We start from the raw sequence: 24,758 nt of genomic DNA on the forward strand, positions 1-24,758 counted from the left end.
TCGCGTTAGCTAAAAATAAGAAATGAAAATACAAACATGAGTACAAAGTTTTATTTTTAACAGTTACATCTAAAATCAACCACACATCTGAGTAACAATATGAATTAAAATTGTACTTTTAGAAATATAGCAATAAAACATTTAATAAATCGAACCACATTTTGGAAAAACAGGACCATAAAGGTCACTCATGAGGGGACCAAACCTTTGGTGTATTTAATACTATTTAATCCAAATAAAAATCTATAGAAATGAAAATTAAAACGTCTTGATATAGTATTAAAAGTGCTACATAATAATTAAATTATAAAAGGCGTAACCTTTACAAGGTGATAACTATTCTAAAAATCACAACAGTGGAATGTATCGTGCCACTTACTCTAAATCACATAGCCTTGCAATGTAACCACTAAAACACAAATAAAATACGAAATAATCTAAAATATAAGAAAACCTACGAAAAATATCTTTGGGTTTTCTAAATGCGAGTACAAACTGGACGGCAATTAGTAGAATTAAGATTTGCGACATGATTTAAGGTACACTGACAAAAGTGCAATACAAAAATAACTTATAACTTTGTACTTGTCAAATGGACGTACGAATCAATCATAGGAGGGGCAGTTCTCGTATATACGGTGCATTATTCAGTAATTTGTACTTATGGCTTCATCTTAGCGATAATAATTAAACAAAATTATTCTGGATCAACAGAATATATCAGTCCTTGTTGTCGCCATCCTCGTTCAGGACGGAGAGGTTCTCCTCAGATATCTTCTCGAGACAGCCGCAGGTGAGGGAGGACTTGTTGCTGTGCGCGATGTCTTCTTCAATCTTTCGCTCGAGGAGCTCAAAATCGTCGTTCTCTACTTGACACTTCAAGCATTCGTCTGAAGATGAATCTTGGTAACAGAGAACGTTCTCTATGTTTACTTCGATTTCATCTTTGTCGCTGGTCGGTAGTGAAGGGCTGCTGTTGCTTCGAGCGCGGGATTCTAGGTTCAAGCTCGGTACGAACACTTCAGACTTAGGTCGTACTTTTTCAGGAGGTTTTGCTCTGCGAGCTAGGATCGGTGTGTTTGCGCGTTTGTCTTTGGGAAATATGCGTTGGATCCTCTCCTCGACGAGAGATATACTTCGTTTGAAGACGACAGTGTCTTGTGTTCGGTCGAGAGCACAGCCGTCGATAGCATCTCTAGACTCGGTATCAGAGTTGTCACATCTAAAGTAGATAGTGTCGCAGCCGTTTTCTTGTTTCACTTTGATGAGGCAACAGTCGTCCTCCTTCTCACAGAGTATTTCGTGCAATGACCCGTGCAGAGGAATCAGTTTCACTTTGCCGCCAAAGTTCTCTTGCATTGTAGATAGATCGTCGTCTATGTAAAGGTCCTCGGTACTTCTAGCTTCCTGTAAACACCGTGAAGAATATGTTTTAGCATAAATTGCATGTTTTTAAATAAACTAACGGCTGGGAAAATACCTATCTATACTATAAATAGTAGTTAAATTTTTTGTTATAATTTTACACGCTTTCTGACAGTACAATAAACATTAGGAAATTTAGAAGGTAACATAAGGTTTCAATAATAACGTACCTGTAACGCATTGAAAGCCTGGCATCTTTTCAACGAATTAATATGAACATCTTCAGTCAGCGTGTCATCCATCGACTGGTTTAATTTATCTTTAGCATTATCACAAATAGTGACGTTCACGCAATTATCCAGCACTTGCAGACTGTTCTCGCCTGAACGACTAAACGTAATTTGTAACAACGGTTTATTGTTCCCGTTGATTTTGACACGAGAGAAAGATTTCACGGGCTCTTTCTTAGACTTGTCCTCATTGTTCAATGATTCAATAATATTTGCAACCCCCTTGTTCAATATTTCTTCGTTCTTAGTCGCCGAAGTGCTCGAAGCTTCGTCAGATATCTCGTTCAGTAAGTGTTGGAACTCTTTTCGAATTAAATCTCTTATAAACTCTTCTATACTGCGAGTGTCTGTCGATTGATCCATCTTTATTTCTGCCTTGGGACTTTCTGTCAACGTCCTATAAAAAAACAACGTCATTTTAATAATAAGAAACAAATTAAAATTAAAATATGCGATAATGTAAAAGTATTTAAAATAACAGAAGTAAATGCAAAAAGCCAACGTCACGCGGTATTCCCAGGCGGTCACCCATCCAAGTACTAACCGCGCCCGATGTTGCTTAACTTCGGTGATCGGACGAGAACCGGTGTGTTCAACATGGTATGGACGTTGGCGACAACAAAGCTGAATGTTATTTTCAGTTACAAATCATACTATAAATAAATATAGAAACCATATGGCAGCAATATTTTTAACTAGACTTTGTGCGAGATAAAATACTAATAGCTAAACAAGATATGTTATGAAAAATTGGGTATTTGTCCAAATTATTTTATAGTTACGTGACAAAATGTTAGACAGATAGATTTATTTATTCTCTTGAATGTAGCGTATTAAAAAAAATAATAATATGACCAATAAAAACATCTAAGAAACATTCAGCAAGAGCAATAGTTAAAAATCAAGGCATAAAATAACCAAGTAATTAATCTTTCAATAGGGCTACATAATGAAGACAGAGCTTTGTTTAATTTTGATATTAATTTCAAAGAAAAGGGTCTCAAACAGGTGGTATGAAAATACTAATATACAGCAAAAAGCCAACGTCACGCGGTATTCCCAGGCGGTCACCCATCCAAGTACTAACCGCGCCCGATGTTGCTTAACTTCGGTGATCGGACGAGAACCGGTGTGTTCAACATGGTATGGACGTTGGCGACATTATAGCTGAATTTTATTTCCACATTTATTTATAGTTTGAACACTCACTTTAAGCTATAAATAAATATGTAAACCACACGGGCAGAAATATTTTTAATTGAACTTTAAGATAAAACGCTAGTAGCTGAACAGTATGTTAATAATTGCGTGTTTATTAGAATATGTTTTTTAGCGTTACGTGATAAAAACGAGAGCCAAATATTATCTGTTCTCTTGATATCTGGATCCTAAATAATAATATAATAATTATTTGCAATAAAGACATCAATAAGAAAAGTTAAGAATTAAAATATAAAATATTCAAGTGTCTTAGAGTGAGTGGCGAAAATGAGGTAAATCTACGAACAAGAAAATACTGACCTTTGTTCAATTTAAATAATAATTTAAAAGAAATGAGTCCATAAAGCTAAGAGGAAAATACTAAGTAACAGCAAAAAGCCAACGTCACGCGGTATTCCCAGGCGGTCACCCATCCAAGTACTAACCGCGCCCGATGTTGCTTAACTTCGGTGATCGGACGAGAACCGGTGTGTTCAACATGGTATGGACGTTGACAACAGCATACATGAATTCATAGAGCGTACTGCGCTCTAACAAACCACTTACAGCAACAATGGACAATTCAATATAGACCTTTATACCAACAGGGTTAGGTTAAAAGTCGCATAAAATAAAAAGACTAGGGGTGTTGGGGACCCCTTACGGCGTCGCCAACTAATGTGTCCAATTTTATTTTATTTATTTTTATTATATTAAAGTTGAAATAAACTGAATATATTTATAATTACCCCTTTTCAGAGTCTTTCTTCCTTGTGTATCGTTCAGGGTCGCGCGTAAAGTTGATGCTTTTAGCCACCAGGTCGCGCGCGTGACAAAACTGCTCCCATTGATTGCCTGAAATGAAACACAATTCATTAAAAAAACCTTTATAAACATCATCAAAATTGTTTAAGAATTCCTTTTCAAAATAAAATGAGAATTAAATAATAACTATTTTTTTTTGCTTAACAATAAAAAAAACATTTTCTCGTTAAGACAAAATGTAAATTTTATTAATTCAGTTATTAGTACAATAATGGTTAAAATAGTCACTTATATAATAAAGTACTTACTTTTAACATCAGAGCTGCATGCGTTAAATAATTTCATATTATTTTCGTTAGAATATTATTATAATAATTAAATAATTAAATCATAGATAAAGAAATAAAAGCCACAAGAAAATACAAGTATTTATTGTGATACCATCACCAAGTTAGTAATGAAAATTAAAAGTGTGAATGATTAGTCAGTCATATTTTTAGTACCCTGATAATAATGGTCAAATGCCAAAAGTCGGTACCAACTCAGCAGAAACTTTATTTACTTACTCAATTTGTGTAAAGATATATTTTTTACAACTTTTGTACTTACCTACTTCGCAATTACAAATATATCTACAGACCAACATACCAAAGAGTACTGTGCTTTACAATTCTTGAAATAACATTGCTTCTTTAAATCAATTTAAATTTAATATTAAATTTATACTTCCACTGAGTGTGAGTACAGAAATAGTAAAATTAAAAACAAAGCCCTTCTTCCAAGATTCACTATATAGAAATTGGAATAATGGCGAATAGAGCAATACTTCTACATATTAGCTGACATGAACATCGTATTAGTTTATTTTGTACCCGCACTTGGCCAGTGTGGTGGACTCAAGGCCTAAACCCATCATTACGGGAGGAGACCCTTGCCCAGCAGCGGTACATTCATGGGTTAAATTTATTTATTAAAGTTAGTATTCAGTTAGTGTAATTTCGTGATCTCTATCAATACGTACAGTTCATAGTCGACTGACCATGTTTTCCGTTGTTCGGTGAGGCCGGCATTGTTCTGAACACTTTGCTCGCTGGCTTCTTCGTATTCAGCTGCGGTAATGACTTCTGCAGCGTGTCTACACAATGCGATGCGGGTTTTACAGCCGGGATCTGGTTTCTGTCGATTATACAAAAAAAATTATAAATACTTTCGTTTGATTGATCGCAAGAAGCAGTAAGTTAAAGATTTAGTCGTCTTGAGGTGACACTAAGTAACATAATATGTAATATGGATGTGATATAAAATGGATAAAGTGAATACAACAAAAGACTAATCTACTAGAAAACTGTAAATAAGCTTTTGTGATGTGTAACAAAAAATAAAAAAAAGCCAACGTCACGCGGTATTCCCAGGCGGTCACCCATCCAAGTACTAACCGCGCCCGATGTTGCTTAACTTCGGTGATCGGACGAGAACCGGTGTGTTCAACATGGTATGGACGTTAACAATTGCTGAGCCAAAATTACTAGTATCTACGTGCTTATAACGTCAACACTACGTTTCAACGTGGTGTGGACGTTAACGAATAGACAAACGAAATAATTCAACACTATTATATTATAAAAGTATGACATTATATCACACTTACATATAGAACTACTTGATCTTTTTTTGAGACTTGATACAAAAAAAAAATACCTTACTTATGCCTATACCTTACATATTTTGATCGCAGAAAGATATACACACAAATAAAAAGCATAAAATCAAAAAGCCAACGTCACGCGGTATTCCCAGGCGGTCACCCATCCAAGTACTAACCGCGCCCGATGTTGCTTAACTTCGGTGATCGGACGAGAACCGGTGTGTTCAACATGGTATGGACGTTGGCGATAGCATAACCAAAATCATCGAGTATTATCTACATTCTTATGATGTTATACTAACCTATTATCTTCGGGTAAAGACATTGACCGGCAAGTCTTTCTATTTGCTTCGTAGATCCAGCGCTCGTGTATGGCGACTAAAGGCTTCACGTTGACATTCGCTAACACATCCTCTTCCACTTTACTCTTAGTAGTGTTGCGATCTTGCGAGGACTTCGGAGACCACGAGCTCATGAAGTCTTTTGCAGTTCCGTCACTCTCCGGTGACATGAAGTCATGAGGCGGGTTTATTCTGAAAACAAATTTATTATTGCCATATAATACTAGTAATTATTAATTGTATACTTCTACAACACAGGCTGGGCTATGGCTTATTATGGCTAGAATGCTAGATTGTTTGTCGTATCAACGTGCAATATTGTTGTGCACAATAGTGTACAATAGAGCCATCTAGCGAAGGGAGAAGGTACTAGTACTGTTGTTAACAAACGAACGCTCTACTCCATGCACACCCTCCCTATCTTAACACAAATTTCCTTTAAAAGTACCAATTGGTAGATTTAGCGCTGTTAAAAGTTATCTTATTATACAAGGTATTATTGTAAAATTCAACGAAAGAACATCGGGCATTTTTGTATGGGACACTTACCTACGGCGAACAAAAATAAAATTAGGTACGGTGGATAGGCAATTAAATCTAGTTTACAATGGTATAGTTCCCATATCTGTGGGTCGTGGCAATAAGGAGAAAATGGACATTTAAAAAATATTTATAAAGATTTTTGGGCAATAATTGAAGAGGAAAAAAGGAATCAAAAATAATTAAAACAACATATTTTTCTCTTAACTTTTATTCTGCTGCATCTAAATCTAAAATAGTTTCGTCTAAAAACGCCGCAGGTGTGTGAAATTCGTCTTGATATACAGCCCAAGATAAAAAGTATACCACACTGGCGATGTGCGCGCAACTCCCAACAGTGCGGCGGCCGTGTATACAGGAACAGTAATAGCCCTCGAGGCTTTGTCTTCCTAAGCTAGCTAAGCTAGCTAATAAGCTAGCTACCTGCGCGAGCGCAACATAAACCAGTTTTAGGACTATGGGCGAGAGTGAGAACGAAACATGCACATCAACTTGACGGATTTAGTCTGATTGGGTTTACAAAAATACCACGGAATGATATTTTAACTTACTGAGCGGTCGTTTAGTAATTAGGAAAAATAGTCAACTTAAAATATGATTTTCATTTTACTAATTATTTCCATTTTCCCATTATTGTGAATCAAAATAACTACACAATATTAAATATGATTGCAAACACTATCATTTAAAAAGGTTTTGGTTTATGTTCGCGACTTTTAAAAAATCGGGTAAAAAACGCCCGATGTTCTTTGTTGTATTTGTAGCTCATGGAAAGCTTGAAGGTTATTAATTAGGACCATATTATCAGGCAATAGCAAATTGAAGAGTCGTATTTTATTGCCTGAACAGACATAATGAAAAATAGCAAATACGTCAAACTCGTGGCTGGAGAAAGAAATGAATGTTTAAAGGTGTGATGTTTCACGTTTCACATAATCATTAACGTAATCAAATATTTTAAATGTCCATGTATAGTAATTATTGCAAATAGTACGCATGAATGATAACAATAATCATAGGGAGACTGGAGAAACGAAACTACCATAGGGAGTGGCGCACAGTCTTGCCAACTTATGATTAAATTAAGGAATTATGAGGGGAACAGCGCGTACGCAGTCCCCACTACCAAAAATTACGCGTCCGAGTTATCCACATTAGGGATAATCGCAAGGGTCAACCCAACCGCAGTGCAATGGAGGGGCCTCGCCCTGGGGGAACCGCCTACTTGATCACGGTTTCCCCTACGCCAGGTAAGTATGAATTTTCGCCCCACGTTCCGGGGTAGTCATTCGGTCGCGGAGAATCTTAACACCGACTTTTAATTTTTCCTGTGCTGCCATCTAGTTAGGTTTAAAGAACTACGTAGAAATTCCATTTGAAAAAAGAATAAGCACGTAGTAAACGTGCACGAAATTAAGGAAAATATTCAGGAAATAATCTTGTATTAATATACCGAATTATGAGGAGCAAATATATTGTTTGCAAACTATGTCATGCTTACACAATATGCTGCCAGAGAAATGTTTATTTCATAATGAAATGTAAGTACCATATTAATTACAAAAGTAATATAATCATTCCATTACGTAACGAAATTACTAAGACAATTAATGTATTAAATGAAAATTATATAGAGTTTATAAAAATGCTTTGCACTTAACAACTACATCCAGCAGTTAATAAAGCTACAAAACTTTGTATTAGTTTTATAGCTTTATGAACTGCTAAGAATAACACAATATTCATTATAATAATATTAAAAATAACATAACCCATGTTCTCTAGATGCCAGCAAAAATGTTCCTTTAGTAATGTAACCACTTTGGAAGATTTGGAATGAACTAAAATACAGACTACAATAATAGGATTATGACATTTTTCGTTTACATTATCATTAATCGTTAACAGGTAAAATTAAGAGCTTTGTCTATTAACGAAATAAATATACAGTTCAATAAAATAATATCAAGTTAAAATTGCAGGGGGCAATAAAATTAATTGAGGGACTTGGACAACGACAATAAGCTAAAAGTCAAAATTATAAATTACCTACCCATAATAATAAATAATTATATAAATAACTCACCTTTTTAGTCCAGTAATATAATCCCTGATCGTATCAACACTTTCCGGGGATTCGTTAGTAGCTATCTCTTGCGAAGGCGAATCGTTCTCTCCATGATTGTTAGCAGTTTCAGAAAAAGAGTTTATTGGTGTTTCGGGGACTTCAAGCGATGTATTAATTGTAATCTTAGGTTCTGAAATATTATATAAAAAAAGTAAAGCAAAAAAGCCAACGTCACGCGGTATTCCCAGGCGGTCACCCATCCAAGTACTAACCGCGCCCGATGTTGCTTAACTTCGGTGATCGGACGAGAACCGGTGTGTTCAACATGGTATGGACGTTGACAACAGTTTACTTAAATTCATAGAACGTACTGCGCCCTAGCAAACCACTTACAGTAACAGTGAATTTTTCAATATAAACCCTTAACCCTAGAATATAAGGTTGAAAGTCGCATAAAATGAAAAGACAAGGGGTGTGACGGACCCCTTACAATTGACCTTTCGCTACACACAGCATGAATAAATTAATTACCACATACCTTCCTTCTCTGGTGTTGAGGAATCATTTTTACTTTTCTCAGGACTGTGCTCCATGCCGCCTAACTCCCCGGACAACCAAGCATTCTTCCTCAACTTGTTACTGCGGGCAATTGGAGTCGTCGGCAGACTATAATTCTTTATATCAAAATTGTACGACGACGTTTCACCACTATTCCTATTCTTCAACAAAGGTTTTATAGAATCCAAGTTATAATCAGGCACTTTTATATGAAGTGGTTTGTAAGATTTCGGTGTGAAACTTCTACTAAGTTTAGTCGTAGGACGTTCAGCACTTTGATCTCTACTGTCGTCGTTTGCAAAGTTGACAGTACGATTCGGACTTAATATGCTGCAGTATTCAGTAGAATCGCTTCTATGCAAGCTGCCTGGGGTTTCCATATCCTTGATTCTCGCTCGAATTTTTGCTATTGGCGTAGAACAAGCGCTTGAGAAATCTTTTTCTGGTAGATGATCGTACGTAATTGTTGGGAGTCGTTCCGTATCATCGTCGGATATGAAGCATTTTTCAGCAATAGAATAAGTAGCGTCAGTGTGTTTTCTGATAGTTTCGTAGCGAGGGCTAGTGTCGCTTTTGCTGCATTCTTTCTCGCTTTCCGTAGAGCTGTCTCGTCTGTTGTGTATGACGGCTTTATGTTGTATGTTCTGTGGGCTAAGGCAATCGGAGTCGGTGGGTGAGGTCGTGTCCCAGGCCGTGGTACTAAATGTAGGCCTGGTTGGCAAGCGAGCCGGGATTATTATGTAGCCGAGTTCTTCGAGGTTCCTCTGTAATGTTAATAGTACATTTTATTGATCAAATGAAGTAAGAAATAGGTACAAAAAAAAAATACATTTATCCATTGCTCCCGAACTAAATTGCTTGTTAACGAGACTAATAAGTATTAATCTGAATTAATAAATCTGATATAATAACTATAAAAAAATCTATCGAATTTACAAAAAAATCAAAAAGCCAACGTCACGCGGTATTCCCAGGCGGTCACCCATCCAAGTACTAACCGCGCCCGATGTTGCTTAACTTCGGTGATCGGACGAGAACCGGTGTGTTCAACATGGTATGGACGTTGGCGACAGCAGTACTAAATTTAACGTTCATTACAAATACCTACTTTGACTGTTTGTAGAGTATTCTGCAGTGTTTCAAGGTCGATTCGTTCGTGACGTTGTAGTGTGAGCCCGGATTGTAGCAAAGAGAGTAAACATCCGGGGTATGTCCCGTCTTTAGGCAAAGGGACGCCTGTTTTCCACAGTGTGTATTGTTCCTTTAACTTGTCGTATGTGAAATTCTTCCACGGCTTAGCGGCTGAAAAGTAAAACAATGAGCATTATTTTTTGTGAGCTACAAAATTGCAAACAAAGATTAATTGTTGTGTAATAACTTTTAAGAAACGGATTAGAAAGAGAACAGACCATTGTTATAAGCAAAAGCATCAGATCAAAAACCTCTTGACATAAGAATTCTTTAACAAAGATTAATGAAATTTGAGAGTAAGAAAAATGGTATATTTAGTTTTATCTTAGTGTGCAGTTAATAAAAATATAAACCAAAATTTAAGCAAATAGATCATGGCAATTTAAATACATAAACTGATTTGATAAACTGTCTATAATGTAAAACAATAGACGATGACAAAGTACATGATAATAATATCTTTAAATCAATAGGAAGCTTTTGTTGGTCTTTCACCCTGCAACCTTTCAGTCTTACTGTCACTTACTTACATAATACTATCTTACTAATAATATGAATGCGAAAGTTTGGTCTTACCCAATCACGCCAAAACCACTAAACCCATTTTGACTAAGTTTGGTAAACAGATCCTACTAATATTATAAATATGATTTTTTTTTAGTATGTATGTATGTAGGTATATTTGTTACTATGTATGTGTGTTTGTTCTTCAAAAGTTGCAAACACTATTGTGCGTGTTTTAATCAAATTTAGTACACTTACAACCTGGATTATCATATAGGATGCTTTTTAACCAAAGATATCATTTCACGCGAACGTTTTCACTCTAGTAACTAAACAACACTTACCATTACAGCACTCCCACAACACCAAACAAAGAGAGTACACGTCACTCTTAGAACAAGGATGAACTACTCCCTCCTCATCAGCAGTGAACAGCTCCGGTGCATGCCATCGGTATTTCGTCGAAGTTGCATAGCTTTTGTACGGCTTGGCAACTGCGTTCGACGTGATGTACGTTTCTGAGGGATGGGCCGATATCAACGGCTCACATTCTGCTGAGTTTGATTCACGAGTATCTGAAAAAATTGTAACATTTTATATGTTGTATGGTTAGTGGTCAACCTCGTGTCAAAGTTGTTCAAGCCACCTGAAGGCCTTGTTGTCTTAATGACGACAACCGGGACCGACTTTTTGCGTGCCCTCCGTAGCACGGAGACACTCGGTTCAGATGCCACTATGCGGCCACCTATCTATGGAATGCCCGCACCAAGGTTGCTTATCCCACTGATTGTCTAAAAGTCTAAATGGTTGGAGCGTAATGACCATGGATAGGGACCGGTGAAGGAGTTTGAATTCAACCCAACAATTGGAAAGCATAAGATAAGAAACAAAAAAATTAGAAAGTTTCTTGAAATGTAAGATGTGTCTTCGCAAAATTAGTATACTATTTAAATAGAATTGAACGTAAAATTAAAATAAAATTGCAAAAAGCCAACGTCACGCGGTATTCCCAGGCGGTCACCCATCCAAGTACTAACCGCGCCCGATGTTGCTTAACTTCGGTGATCGGACGAGAACCGGTGTGTTCAACATGGTATGGACGTTGGCGAATTACACACCGAAATTATTATGTTGTACACGCCGATATCACGAAATCATTCTATTATTCTTATTTATAGATAAAACTAGCTGACCCGCGCAACTTCGCTTGCGTCACATAAGAGAGAATGGGGCATAATTTTCCCCGTTTTTGTAACATTTTTTACTGGTACTCTGCTTCTATTGGTCGTAGCTTGATGATATATAGCCTGTAGCCTTCCTCGATAAACGGGCTATCTAATATTGAAATAATTTCAAATCAAATCGGACCCTTAATTTTTAGCTTTATAATATAAGTTATTATTCCTTAATTATTCCTTGACAACAAAATATGCTTTTTTCCACGAAAAATATTCTCAAAATTATTTATATCTCTTAGTATAACGAAGTCGCGCTAAGGCATATCCGCCATTACAACAGTTGCCATGACAACGGATTTTTGTTATTTCAATGTCATTATAATTGATTATTCGCGACTTCTTCACTTCACTTGAATTTTCCCGGGAAATGCGTCATTTTCACGGGGTAAAAAGTAGCCTATGTCCTTTCTCGGGTATCAAAATATCTCCATAGCAAATTTCATGCAAATCGGTTCAGTAGTTTAGGCGTGATTGAGTAGCAGACAGACAGACAGACAGACAGACAGACAGACAGAGTTACTTTTGAATTTATAATATTAGTATGGATATGTGCGAGGTTCACAAAAAAAAAATTTTGAAAGAATATTTATGTTACTATGTCCTATCTTCAAGGCATTTTAGCGGCACAAAAAACTAGCCGCTGCTAACATTTATTTCAAAAGCGATAAAATTATACGAGTATAAAACTTTTAATGGTTAAACAAATCTAATTTTTTACAAAAAGCCAACGTCACGCGGTATTCCCAGGCGGTCACCCATCCAAGTACTAACCGCGCCCGATGTTGCTTAACTTCGGTGATCGGACGAGAACCGGTGTGTTCAACATGGTATGGACGTTGACAACTTTTCATCGAAATTTACTGATCATAATCAAACTTATAAAATAAGTAATTATTTTATGTATTAACTAATTCTTCGCAACGCAAGATACACGGAAACAGTTTGTAGCTACATAGCTACAGACCTGCTTTAATCTTCAAACTAGAGGTTCATAAATAATGCATTTTGCATGATCAGGTTAATTCCCGTATCGTATTAGGAACTAATCTAATCATGCAACACGAAAGTCTATGGTTACATGCATACGGAACTTTAAAAAATGCGGAGGTTAAAAAATTAAAAGGAAAAAAAACTAACTTTTGGCTACATTATGTGATCCAAGTTTTATGTGTTATCAAAAATATCGCACAGTACGCATTCATAGATACAATTACCTATTTGCCACAATCAATTCTCTATACGACGCTTAACTGGCATCATTTTTTTCCGCCCTTTATATTATCAACACAAACAAATCGATTTTTCACGATTTCGATTTTGGACGACCCGTATTTAGTTAGGCGAAAGTAAAACAATTCAATTTTGTGATATGTATACTTACGCAACATGTTTGTCAAATATTGGCGTTATAGCCAGATAAAACTGACTGTGTATTTTACATGTAAAGTTAGTTTTATGTTGGACGAATAGGGCCAATGTTTGGACAAATACCGCTAAGTGCCAATAAAAAATGTTACGGTAATAATCCATAAAGATTTATTACTGTTTCGACACATTACACGCATTTTAGAGTAATTACATTTAATTAAGATACCGTGTAATGTTTTAAGAATTGACTCCGAGGCAACTTTTAACTCGATTATGTAAAACTGACGGATATCGCGTAAGTAAGCATTAAATTTCTTATGAATAGGTCGTAAAATATGTAACAAAAGCCTTGGAGTAGACAGTAAAACTATTATTCTAAGTATTTAAATTAATTAAACTCACAAATTCATTCATTAAAAGGCTCATTCATAGTAGTTACGAATATTATACGCTTTAGTGCTTTCTTAAAAATACGAAAGATTATACTGTTAAGTTATTTATTTAACTTCAGCTTTACAGTAACTAAGTCATTTACGTTATCATAACACTCAGTTGTTCCTCATAGGACTCTAAGTTTTAAGCTAGAACTTCATAACACTTAAAATGTTAGATATTTGTAGCTCTCTACAGTATATTTAAGTGTAAAAAAAAAGTAAAATGTTTCTCACCTTCAATATTGACATACTGCGGCTCAGGCGTATACACATCATACTCTTTGGGCGGTCTCGGCAGCTGTTTGTCCAGTTTCACACAAGCGGACACATCGGCCAGTTTGGCGGTGTCATTGCTGGTAATCATGATGTGATCGCTACTGAGCTCCGTGTGCAAGTACCCTTGCATCCGCAAGAACACCAGAGCGTTGGCAATATCTAACGCGTATTGCACTGATGTTTGAGCACTTAGTATGCGACCCTGAAAATACAATTGCAATTTTCGTGTATTGTTTAATATGTTGTGTAATGATAGGAAGGTGTGAGGGACGGCCTTTTTAATTATTTAATTTAATTGGTTTCGCACCTATAATTAATGGCATGTTTGGAGGTCTGTGGTTCTGCATTTGAAAAGGTCGTATCAATGAAATATGGTGAGATGACATTGTCAAACTCGTGCTGGTGTAGCCCCAGGTTAATTAGTGCAATACTGAACCAAAGAGAGTAATGAGATATTAACTCTCCCTGTATGCAATAGTGTGTAAGCGTCTCGAAACAAAAAAAAATGAATGGGTGAAAAAAAAAATGAGTTCATCAAATATTGTGTAACGTATCCTAAGACTGTTTTACCTGTGTATGTAGAATGCCGTAAATGGAGTCAACACATCTCTCACAAATTATATGCACGTTCCCATGTATGTCCGGGTACAGTCCCATTAGAAGTATTATATTAGGATGGCGACACTTTCTGCAATGCAAGCATGAACCAAGTCAAAATCTTTTATGCAGCTTTAAAAACACAATAAAGTTTTGTCACAATAAACAAACGAATCTGAATAATGCTTCGGACTCTATCAACTAAGCTAAACGTTTAAAAAAATGGTTTAAAACTATTATTCACACATAAATTTAAACATAAATACAGCTCAAGCAAAACAATTATGCCGTCAAAATTATAACAAGTCACTGTCACTATCCATTACACGGACACTGACATATCATAAAAACAACTCCATAACTAAAGAGGTTTCATGTACTTATTAAGTTACCGTGACGTCAAGCACTTACCTTAAAATATTTATCTCCGTATTCCGTTTCTTTCTAACGTGCTGAATTGTGACTCCAGTCAGTTTCTTTATTTGCACAGGCACTACCCCCCACCTGCCGTGGTTCCAAGTCTTATTCCTGTCCTCCGTCACGTCGAGGTTGCTCGAACTCGCTATTGGCAAACCGTAAGTACTCGTGTCGCTCTAAAATTAACAATCAAATGACACACAGGTACAAAGTAAATGAGTCACACTCCAAGTTATTTCTCGGAAGCTCTTGCGGGTTCTACGATTACGTTAAAACAAAACAAAGTCAACCGCGATCAATCATCTGCAACGAAATCGGTATCTAAAACTTGTGGCTAGTCAAATTGATTCCGTTTTGTTTCCGATTTCACTAAGGTCAATCATGCAAACAAAACAACACTAAGGAAAAGATCATGGGGGCAATGCCCTAACCAACATACTTTACTGTCGTCAGACTTGGTGGTGTTCGGCGACCGCACCTGCAGTTGCTCGTCGGCCCACTGGTCGAAGTTCTTCAGTTCGCTCATCACTTCCCAGAGCTTATCATCGTTATCATCCTTACTAATACTACTAGACGAAGTCTGACTAGATATCTTAACATCACCCGCAGCTCTGGCTCCATCAACGTTGTCTTCACTGTTATTAGGACAATCAAGGAAATTCTTTACGTCAAACGGCAAAGAGTTGTTCTTGAAGAAAACCGGCGGTGATTTCACTTGATCGTCTTCTTTAAAATCTATGTGTTTTTGAACTAAGAAGTCCAGGTCTGGTGATCTACTTATTCTATGACGAGATTGTCGTTTGAATTTATGAGGCTCAGAGAACGATGGCGTCGGGTACATATTCCCAGGCATGAACACCTGGTTTTGAAACAAAAACTGTATATTAGGTACGCCTGCGTGTTCGTAAACTGTTCGGTCTGGGGTCGTACTTCGAGCGCGTTTCTGGTTTTTCTTTTTGTATTTGACGGCTGATTTCTTTTCATAATTGAAAGTATTATCGTGATCTGCGGTACAATCGGTGCAAGAGACGGGTAAAGAATGTCTGCCGCATTTTTTCTTAACCGGCGTTTCTTGTTCTTTGGCTCCGGATGATCTTCTCGCTTGAAATTCGGCTAAATCTCGTTTGTATTCCTCAGTGCGAATGGTGCCGATCTGTGTGGTACTGTGGGAGTACTGGTTCTCTGGTGTGCCGGTGGATGAGGGGCTCACGTTGTGAGTCGTTACAGTCACGCGCTCCCTGCGAACAAGCAGAAATTCTAGTCTTACAAATTAGTGCAACATTTTTTTCGCTCTTGCATAAAACATAGTGCTAAATTCTTGCCCAGGACGCAGCAAGCGCTATCTCCGTACACACTTTTTCTGTGTCATTCTGACAAGAATCGCTTCCACCTGTCTACCCTTTCCATTTGTCTACAATACAAACGTAGAATTCTAGAATAATTAGTGAACACAATCACATCTTTGTTTAGGTTTTAGGCGTACACCAGCGCCGGTAATATATTTTAAAGTAAAGGCGTCAAACTAACAATAGAGTGAGAAAAACTGAACAATATAAAAGTACAAATAACAGCAACTAATGGTAGTTCGGGCGGCATTCAGGCAGCAAAAGCGTGGGACTGTCGCGGGTCAACGACGACGCGATCTACTTCAATTAAATGGGATCAGTATTGAATATATTTTAAGTGTCTGCTTGCCTATTTAAATTGTTTTGTTAGTTTTCACATGTGAGATGTATTTTAAATGAAAAATGTGAGCGCAAATAAAAGTGCATGAATGAAATCAGCTAATAGCTAATCTGCATAAAGATTGCAAAAATACTAATATTGTATTTATTAGAATGAGGAAACCACTTCAAACGTCACATTTAGACATTTAAATCGATGCTAACCTGGCAGTAAATTAAAGATTTATCAACTTCACAATTCGAAATGCCTATAAAGGCTTTGCAAACAAATTAAATTGCGATTTTGACTGAGATAGAACATTTGAAAAAACAATCTTAGCAAGTAAGATAAGAGAACTGAAAGTTGGAAACGGACTTCAGCCATCTACAAAACTGCTTATCCTTAACACTAGCTTAGTAACAAAGTCTCGATTGGATAATAGCGGCAAAAAACGAACCGCGAGATAAGAGAGCGAAGTAAGAGGCGATCATAATCACAAGTATTGACGGGACAACCGATACACTTTTACCGATTAGCAATTCGATCAGGCTAACGAATTTGTTCCCAGGCATTGTGTGCCGGCAATTTGATCTTGTGAAATAGCTGTTAGATCGTATGATGGACAGTGGATCATGTATCGTGACAATCACAGCTCGTTACAATTTACAGGTTCGTCTATTGCTGACACAGATTATTATTTTAATTTACTTTAATATTTTTTTGATTTGATAAAACTTAATCGCTTTTTTATCAGGTTTCTTAGAAAGTATGATGATACAATAATTGACATGCATCAAATAGAAAACTGTAAGTGCCAATATTGCTACAGATATGTATTTACTTTTAGAATATGAAGTGTTCTGTCTGGAATCAGATAGGTATATTATACAACAATAGTATGTGATTGACGTATGCAATTTTATCGTCAGAGTCCAGAACATTTTTTGAATAACAATAAAAAGCAATTTTAATTTTAGCACTTTCTATTTGAATAAATTCCAGTTTTCTCTTCCGTTTGTAATTTAATGTTTTACACCTATGACATTGACAAGAAAATTACATCGCGCATATTTTAATGGAGACTTTTGAAATGTACTTCTTTGAATGCAATATCTGTCTACTAGTAGTGCTGAGCTTTTATACAAGGAAAATATTCTTATACTGTTTCAATTCAAAGTCAGAGATTTGACGCGCCAAATAGAATGGATAGGAACTTCTCACGAGACTTACATCTTATCTAGAACACAGACAAAAAAGATATTATTTCCTCTGATATAGATTGTTTATTTCTATTCTCTACGCGACTCGTGAAAAATTTTTGATAGGAGCTCAGCTAATATCGATATGATTCATTAAGTTCCGTTTTTCTAAATTAAGCTTGAGAACATTAAAAATGATAATCACGTTATCCAAATTACTCAAAGCACTTTCCAGTTCGCGGCCTCTGCCACTCATTTTTTGCTACATTTCGCTTAGTTAACAAAGTTCTTTCAAAGGCTTTCGTCGAAAGGTTAAAGTCATTGTAAATCTTCGATACGCCGGAAGTTATAACAAAGCTCCATAGTTATAATCTCGGTACAAACAATACATTACGTAATATTGTAATTAAACTAGAAAGCACGTCGGGGCTCAGCCTATATCGAGTGACACGATGATAACTTACATAAATAAGAAGGTATCCGTCCAACAATTTTGGTTATTTGTAGTGCAATAAGAACACAACGCCGCTATCTACAAATAAGTTTGGTGAAAGTGAAATTTCAATAATACTGTTTTAGAAGCATTGAAAGGCTTCAGATTGAATCGAACCAGTAATTAATGGAACCATCAATCACGACCGTGTACCAGGAGGTATTCTTTTGTAGTTACTTTTTCGAAATTACTCGGTCGTGCGCAGTGAATAAAGCAGTCTAAAAACTTGGACACTAGTTTTTTATAGTCTCCGTGTGTTAAAATAAACGAAAGTATTGTGCGCTTTATTGAGCGAGAATAATGACAGAAAGTCTAATAGTTTTATTTGCCTAAAGTAATCTTGTAACAGATTAGTTGTGAAATTAATTTTACTCTCATTACGGTACTCGGAAACAAAGAACGTTAAGTTTAAACAGAACGTAAAAATGTGTAATGTCATGGCCTTGATTATTTGAGATAATGAACTTAATCCCAAGTAGTAATGACGTGATACTTGCCTGCAGGTATTATTGTCTTGCATAAATAAAATAAAAAATAAGTGTGTGTATCGACATTCGACAATAACAAAAAGGTTTTTCCTTATCTGGTGAACCTTATATGACATGTATAAAAATCCTATTAATAAATGATACACATATTTATTTTATTTGTTGATATGATATTATAAGTGGCGAAATACTAACATCGAATTTAAGATGTAATTAGGTGAACACTTCCAAAAGTAGCATTGCTGCTTTAGAGCCACCCTGATTAATGACAGCGAGTCAAAAACGTGGCCAAGATTATCTGTACCTGAAGACTAGAAGCTGCCCAACATACTAAAGCCTGCTCAGTCGTATCTTACAAACTATGTAGGTCTTATTCGTTCACAGCTATATCTAACGCGAAAGTTTCTAAGGAAAAATGACGTGCCTGATATTTTTTCTTGCAAAAAGTACTAAACTCAGATGAACCATCAGAGCCAGTTTCACAGCTAATTAAAAGATGTCTGATAACCTATCTGCAAAATACGTGATAGCAAATGAATGAAATCGACTCTTAGTTAATAGAAATTCCATCTGATACGCTTTATGATACTTATCCAGTAGTACTGATACCAGGCCTTCGTATTTCATAATTTTTACACATAAGAATTCTACATAGATTGCCCTTTCCCTAATTTTTGAAACAATTATTTAATAGGAACCTAATGACTTCCCCCTCGTTTTATAAATGCATAAATTAAATGGAACGGCGCATTCTTAGCTGACCCCTCACTATCTCGTATTCCTATAAGATTACGAAGATTACGGCATCGATTGCAACGAGGTTACAGGTAGTAGACTCTCCACTCATAATTTGGTAATCGCTGTATGATATCATTGGTACTTTGTTCCATTCATTGTCACGAACAACCCGTCACGATTGTGATTGATATATTATTATTACATCCAAGATAATAGCACTATAAGATAAATAGACCAATAAAAATAAGTAAGGTACAAAGATCTTGCAGGTACGCAAAAAATGATCATCATATTGACGGATTATGAACATCCTGTGCATTGCTGTTGTAAGTTGTTAAAAATTATCATCGGAATAGTACGAAAGACCGACAATTTCGCACAAGGGATCAAAAAATGAAATTCTTTTTCAATAAGAAAGTAGCAATGCAAGAATAGCTAAGCTTTTAATTTCGGCTGGTCTCCACTCTCCACCACTGGATAAAAATCAGCTGTTATGACTAAAATTAATAATTACAAAAATGTTTAATACCTTTTTGCTGCCACTATTTATCAAAGACTTTATTCTTTATTAAGAAAACTAGCACTTAGTTTTTTCTTGCTGATTTCACGGCTATTTTATCCTCTAACGCATGTGTGCTTTTTGCCATTAAATCTTTAATAACGGCATAATGTTACGTCTTGTTGAGTACGAAAAGAACAGTTAGACAGGAATCTACTATAATGCATGCTTTTAATTGCAAGAAGCTAACTGACGTTTAACAAATAAACAGTCTTAAAACAAACGTAATCAATTACGATTCCATTATCTCTATGTTTCCGTTACTTTTTTATGATAGTCTTAATGTTACGACCTTACGGTCGATTAGGATAAAATTAGAATTTCGTTAAGTAGGTATCTTCTCGTTTAAATGTTGCACTAGTTTGCAATCGCAGTTAACAGAGTTCTATTTTTAAACACTACGTTATATCGAGGTAGACAGTTTACGGTTAAAACTGAAACATCAAACAAACGCGGGATTTGGCGGTAAACTAATTTATTAAAATATTCACAGACAACAACATGGTTGACCAACATCACAAACAATAATAATAAGTTAGCCAACCTCAGCATGTGTAATATTAGTGTTGGCCAACCTCAACATTAGTAACATTAGTGTTGGCCCTCTTTACATATCTCCCCACTAAGCTATAAAAACCACTACAGATATCTCAAACAAACTAATTTTACTTAACATCTAATAATTATTATTATCCTTACAATTACATTTCATTTCTTTTGGCTCGATTTAATGCACGTAATGCACGAGCAGATATAGCGGAAGTTTGAGGCAAAGATGTCAGAGTTGACGGTTCTGCTGATGTATTTGAAACTTTTATATCACCATCCGACGCATCCTCAAACTTCTCCTCACCCGCATCCTTATCGACCTCAGGTTTATCGTTCATGTCAGAATCTATTTTAGCTGAACCATCACTCACTCGTGATAATGAATGTCGTGTTTTGTTATCAGATTTAATAAGTTGATCCGCATGTCTACGCCACACTGTTCCATCCCCTGTTTCTACTTTATATGAGACCGGGCCCGTTTTCTTACTTACAGTAGCTTCGGCCCACTTATGTCCCCTAGTCGTATAATCGCGAGCTAACACCGCGTCCCCTACTAGAAAATCCCTATCCTTGCCTGAGGCACGCTCGACCTGCAGCTCTTGCTTTTCACGTACCGTAGCAGCTTTGTCGGGCCGAATGACATCAAGGCGATTACGAAGTCGCCGCCCCTGCAAAGCTATCGCTGGTGACACTCCGGTAGTCGCGTGTTCACAATTTCGATATTGAAAAAGAAACTTATTTAAAGCTACATCTACATCTACCCCCTCAAACAAGGCTCTTTTAATAGCTTTTTTAACGGTTTTAACAGCGTTTTCTGCAGCACCGTTCCCCTGAGGTCTATAAGGCGCCGATGTTGTATGTTTAATACAATTATTATTACAAAACTCTTTAAATTCCTGTGATGAAAATGGTGGACCATTATCGGTGACGAGCTGTGATGGTAAGCCGAAACGCGCGAATATACTTCTTAAAACATTACTTGTACGATCCGCATTAGTACTTTGCATTTGTATTGCCTCTATCCATTTTGAGTGTGCGTCTACTAAGATTAAATAACGCCGGCCTCCACAGTCCGCAAAATCCACGTGAACGCGTTGCCATGGGTGTAATGGGAACTCCCAGGGATGAAGCTGAGATCGAGGTGGAGCGTCCAGTACAGTGCGACAGGCCGCACATGATTTACACACTTGCTCGATGTCTCGATCTAAACTCGCCCAATATACATAACTTCGCGACAAACTTTTCATTTTGTTCATTCCTAGATGACCTTCATGAATTTCTTTCAAAATTTTATTTTGCAGACTATGTGGCACTACAATTCTATATTTGTAAATAATGCAACCTTGGTCAACAATAAAATCATTTTTCCTGGCAAAATACGGACTTTCTGCATCACAGCTTGGCGTCGATGGCCAACCAAAAAGAATATACCCTTTAATCTTACTAAGTAACACATCACATTCTGTTTCTCTAGCAATATCTTTGTAAGATATTGGCAAACACTCTTGCACTAAATTTATATAATCTATAGCGTCAGCTGAACAAACCTCCCAAGACAAAGGTAATCGCGATAGTGCATCGGCCGGACCGTTATCAGCTGATCGTACAAATTCTATTGAAAAATCATACGCAGCTAGTCGAGCTGCCCATCTCTGTAAGCGACTGGCAGCCGTTTGTGGAATTCCCCCTTTAGTTCCAAATATATGCGTTAAAGGTTGATGGTCTGTGCGTAAAATGAATCTCCGCGCAAACAAATACTGATGATGCTTTGTAACACCAAACAGTATAGCGAGTGCCTCCTTGTCAAGTTGACTATAATTGCGTTCAGCTGAATTGAGCGTGCGCGATACACAACTAATCGGTCTTTCACTGCCATCCGAGTATCGATGCGCTAGTACCGCTCCCAACCCATATGCACTACTATCTACTGATAGCACAAGTGGTTGCCCTTCCGAATAATGTGCTAAGAGACGTTCACTCAGGAGAGATTGTTTCGCTGCCGCAAAAGCCTGTTCACATTCAGAACTCCATTTCCAATTTACATGTTTTTTTAATAAACTATGTAAAGGTTGTAACAAAGTACTTAAGTTTGGTATGAATTTACCGTAGTAATTAATCATTCCCAAAAAACTTTTAAGCTGTGACACATTCTGTGGCCGCGGTGCATTGGAAATGGCTTCCACCTTTGTTGAATAGTACGAAAGACCGACAATTTCGCACAAGGGATCAAAAAATGAAATTCTTTTTCAATAAGAAAGTAGCAATGCAAGAATAGCTAAGCTTTTAATTTCGGCTGGTCTCCACTCTCCACCACTGGATAAAAATCAGCTGTTATGACTAAAATTAATAATTACAAAAATGTTTAATACCTTTTTGCTGCCACTATTTATCAAAGACTTTATTCTTTATTAAGAAAACTAGCACTTAGTTTTTTCTTGCTGATTTCACGGCTATTTTATCCTCTAACGCATGTGTGCTTTTTGCCATTAAATCTTTAATAACGGCATAATGTTACGTCTTGTTGAGTACGAAAAGAACAGTTAGACAGGAATCTACTATAATGCATGCTTTTAATTGCAAGAAGCTAACTGACGTTTAACAAATAAACAGTCTTAAAACAAACGTAATCAATTACGATTCCATTATCTCTATGTTTCCGTTACTTTTTTATGATAGTCTTAATGTTACGACCTTACGGTCGATTAGGATAAAATTAGAATTTCGTTAAGTAGGTATCTTCTCGTTTAAATGTTGCACTAGTTTGCAATCGCAGTTAACAGAGTTCTATTTTTAAACACTACGTTATATCGAGGTAGACAGTTTACGGTTAAAACCTCAGTCAATGTGAATGAACCTAATTCGCAAAAAACGTGTCAATGACCTTTACACTTTCGACCTAATTCCAACAATCATTTCGGACATTGTGTTTTTAATATGAATGAAATTAAAAATGTTTATATTAAAATTATAATACCTGTAAAATGCCTAGGTAGTTCAGCCATTCTGGAGCACAGAAATTGACTGAACTAGGCACGATGGAATTCTACTAATACTTTGTTGCAATAATTATCTGCATTCACCATTACTACCCGTATTGGCAATAGTACACAATACAGGTGGCCTCTATTGGAATGAAATCAAATGTATTGTACAATTCTGATGATTCAACATTAGGTGGACCACTTACATCATCCTGGGCAGGTATGGCACTATGCATGCCAGTTCTATTGTTAAATAACATTTTGTTGCTTTAACATTTTATGGTCTATAAGTACCGAAATTAGAGCGGGACATTACCCAAAGTTATTTAGTACGAAGATCGCCCGCCATCTCAAATTCAGTTTTTTTCAAACAATTGCTTTTTTTTATAACTAAAATTACACTTTTTTTTAACAGTTGCATGCACATTTTTTTTCCTATGTTACAAGATAATAATTATAAGAAATAGCAGGCTTAGGTAAGTACTCACCGGCGCAACCACTTGAAAACTCCCATATCCTGCAAAGAATCCACTTTTTGTTCGATAAAGTTCGCACAGAAAACAAGCCGTCTGCAATTAGCAACTAATATAAAATAACTATCAATTAAAACGGAAAGTCCGACGATACAGGGAACACGCGGAACATTACCGGCGCATTAGAAGTCCGATCGTTATAAAAAACGACTAGCAACAATGACCGCCGATATATTGTGCGGTCAGACAAAACATCACGAACAACGCGGCATTCGCAATGAGTTGAATTTGGTTTTTTGTACAAATTACTTTTCGTTGCGCTCCGGTGATCCACTTCATGCGGTGCCGGTTGTCGAGCGTCGGGCCTCGTCAGGTCTAGTCTGCTGCGGTCACAGACGACTCATCAACCGAACAATGTGCATCCACTACCGTACGATACGCTATTGCATTTTTTATAACACTTTATGATGGGTAGTTTGAGATAAAGTTTTAATAATGAGTCACAAATTGCTCATGCTTTACCTTACACTAGTTTCCTGTTCCGATTTACTCCGTAAAGCTTTGTACTCGAATAAAAACTTCTTCATTGTGAACAAACTATCTTCCAAATAATATATCAAGAAAATAACACTAATTAATTACACATTTTTGTAAACTTAAAGCAAAAGTATTTGTTTACGTTAATGACGTTATGACATTCATGAAATAAATATTTCAGAAAAGAAGGAGGTCTCACGGAATTTCTGTCATTTTTACGGAAACTAGTCATATACGTGCAATTAATAAATATTTAATTAATTAGTGTTTTAAAGCTGA

The 24,758-nt window shown here is 36.4% G+C and overlaps 1 protein-coding gene and 10 non-coding genes across 13 annotated transcripts; all 11 read right to left on the bottom strand.

Moving 5' to 3' along the window:
• Positions 1-37: 37 nt before the first annotated feature.
• On the bottom strand, positions 38-24,629 carry LOC142978773 (uncharacterized). 3 transcript variants are annotated; one of them, XM_076123333.1, is made up of 14 exons: positions 24,465-24,629; positions 15,237-16,035; positions 14,792-14,973; positions 14,354-14,471; positions 13,742-13,985; positions 10,812-11,042; positions 9,881-10,074; positions 8,753-9,536; positions 8,233-8,404; positions 5,568-5,798; positions 4,660-4,796; positions 3,605-3,710; positions 1,596-2,052; positions 38-1,407 (listed from the first exon to the last, which is right to left on the bottom strand). In XM_076123333.1, the coding sequence occupies exons 1-14, from the start codon at positions 24,527-24,529 to the stop codon at positions 721-723; spliced, it is 4,407 nt and encodes a 1,468-aa protein (XP_075979448.1). In that variant the 5' UTR covers positions 24,530-24,629; the 3' UTR covers positions 38-720. The 3 variants fall into 3 exon arrangements, with proteins under 3 accessions (XP_075979448.1, XP_075979447.1, XP_075979449.1); XM_076123332.1 differs by having other exon boundaries at positions 4,642-4,796; XM_076123334.1 differs by lacking the exon at positions 24,465-24,629 and adding an exon at positions 23,958-24,376 and having other exon boundaries at positions 4,642-4,796.
• Positions 2,151-2,269, bottom strand: LOC142979098 (5S ribosomal RNA). Its single transcript, XR_012959807.1, has one exon. It is a non-coding gene; the product is annotated as a 5S ribosomal RNA (ribosomal RNA).
• LOC142979099 (5S ribosomal RNA) lies at positions 2,694-2,812 on the bottom strand. Its single transcript, XR_012959808.1, has one exon. It is a non-coding gene; the product is annotated as a 5S ribosomal RNA (ribosomal RNA).
• On the bottom strand, positions 3,253-3,371 carry LOC142979089 (5S ribosomal RNA). The gene has a single exon (XR_012959799.1). It is a non-coding gene; the product is annotated as a 5S ribosomal RNA (ribosomal RNA).
• Positions 5,008-5,126, bottom strand: LOC142979093 (5S ribosomal RNA). Its single transcript, XR_012959802.1, has one exon. It is a non-coding gene; the product is annotated as a 5S ribosomal RNA (ribosomal RNA).
• LOC142979100 (5S ribosomal RNA) lies at positions 5,393-5,511 on the bottom strand. Its single transcript, XR_012959809.1, has one exon. It is a non-coding gene; the product is annotated as a 5S ribosomal RNA (ribosomal RNA).
• Positions 7,242-7,404, bottom strand: LOC142979094 (U1 spliceosomal RNA). The gene has a single exon (XR_012959803.1). It is a non-coding gene; the product is annotated as a U1 spliceosomal RNA (small nuclear RNA).
• Positions 8,438-8,556, bottom strand: LOC142979090 (5S ribosomal RNA). The gene has a single exon (XR_012959800.1). It is a non-coding gene; the product is annotated as a 5S ribosomal RNA (ribosomal RNA).
• LOC142979101 (5S ribosomal RNA) lies at positions 9,722-9,840 on the bottom strand. Its single transcript, XR_012959810.1, has one exon. It is a non-coding gene; the product is annotated as a 5S ribosomal RNA (ribosomal RNA).
• On the bottom strand, positions 11,456-11,574 carry LOC142979088 (5S ribosomal RNA). The gene has a single exon (XR_012959798.1). It is a non-coding gene; the product is annotated as a 5S ribosomal RNA (ribosomal RNA).
• LOC142979092 (5S ribosomal RNA) lies at positions 12,428-12,546 on the bottom strand. The gene has a single exon (XR_012959801.1). It is a non-coding gene; the product is annotated as a 5S ribosomal RNA (ribosomal RNA).
• Positions 24,630-24,758: the final 129 nt, after the last annotated feature.

This window comes from Anticarsia gemmatalis, chromosome 15, assembly GCF_050436995.1.
Source record: "Anticarsia gemmatalis isolate Benzon Research Colony breed Stoneville strain chromosome 15, ilAntGemm2 primary, whole genome shotgun sequence".
In the NCBI taxonomy this organism is placed as follows: domain Eukaryota; kingdom Metazoa; phylum Arthropoda; class Insecta; order Lepidoptera; family Erebidae; genus Anticarsia; species Anticarsia gemmatalis.

Coding starts and splice junctions, on each gene's coding strand:
- LOC142978773 (XM_076123332.1), bottom strand. CDS start 24,529: ATGAAGAAGTTTTTATTCGAGTACAAAGCTTTACGGAGTAAATCGGAA. Junction 8,405..8,752: donor CTCAACACCAGAGAAGGAAG/GTATGTGGTAAT, acceptor ATAATATTTCAG/AACCTAAGATTACAATTAAT. Junction 5,799..8,232: donor TATATTACTGGACTAAAAAG/GTGAGTTATTTA, acceptor ATTTGTTTTCAG/AATAAACCCGCCTCATGACT.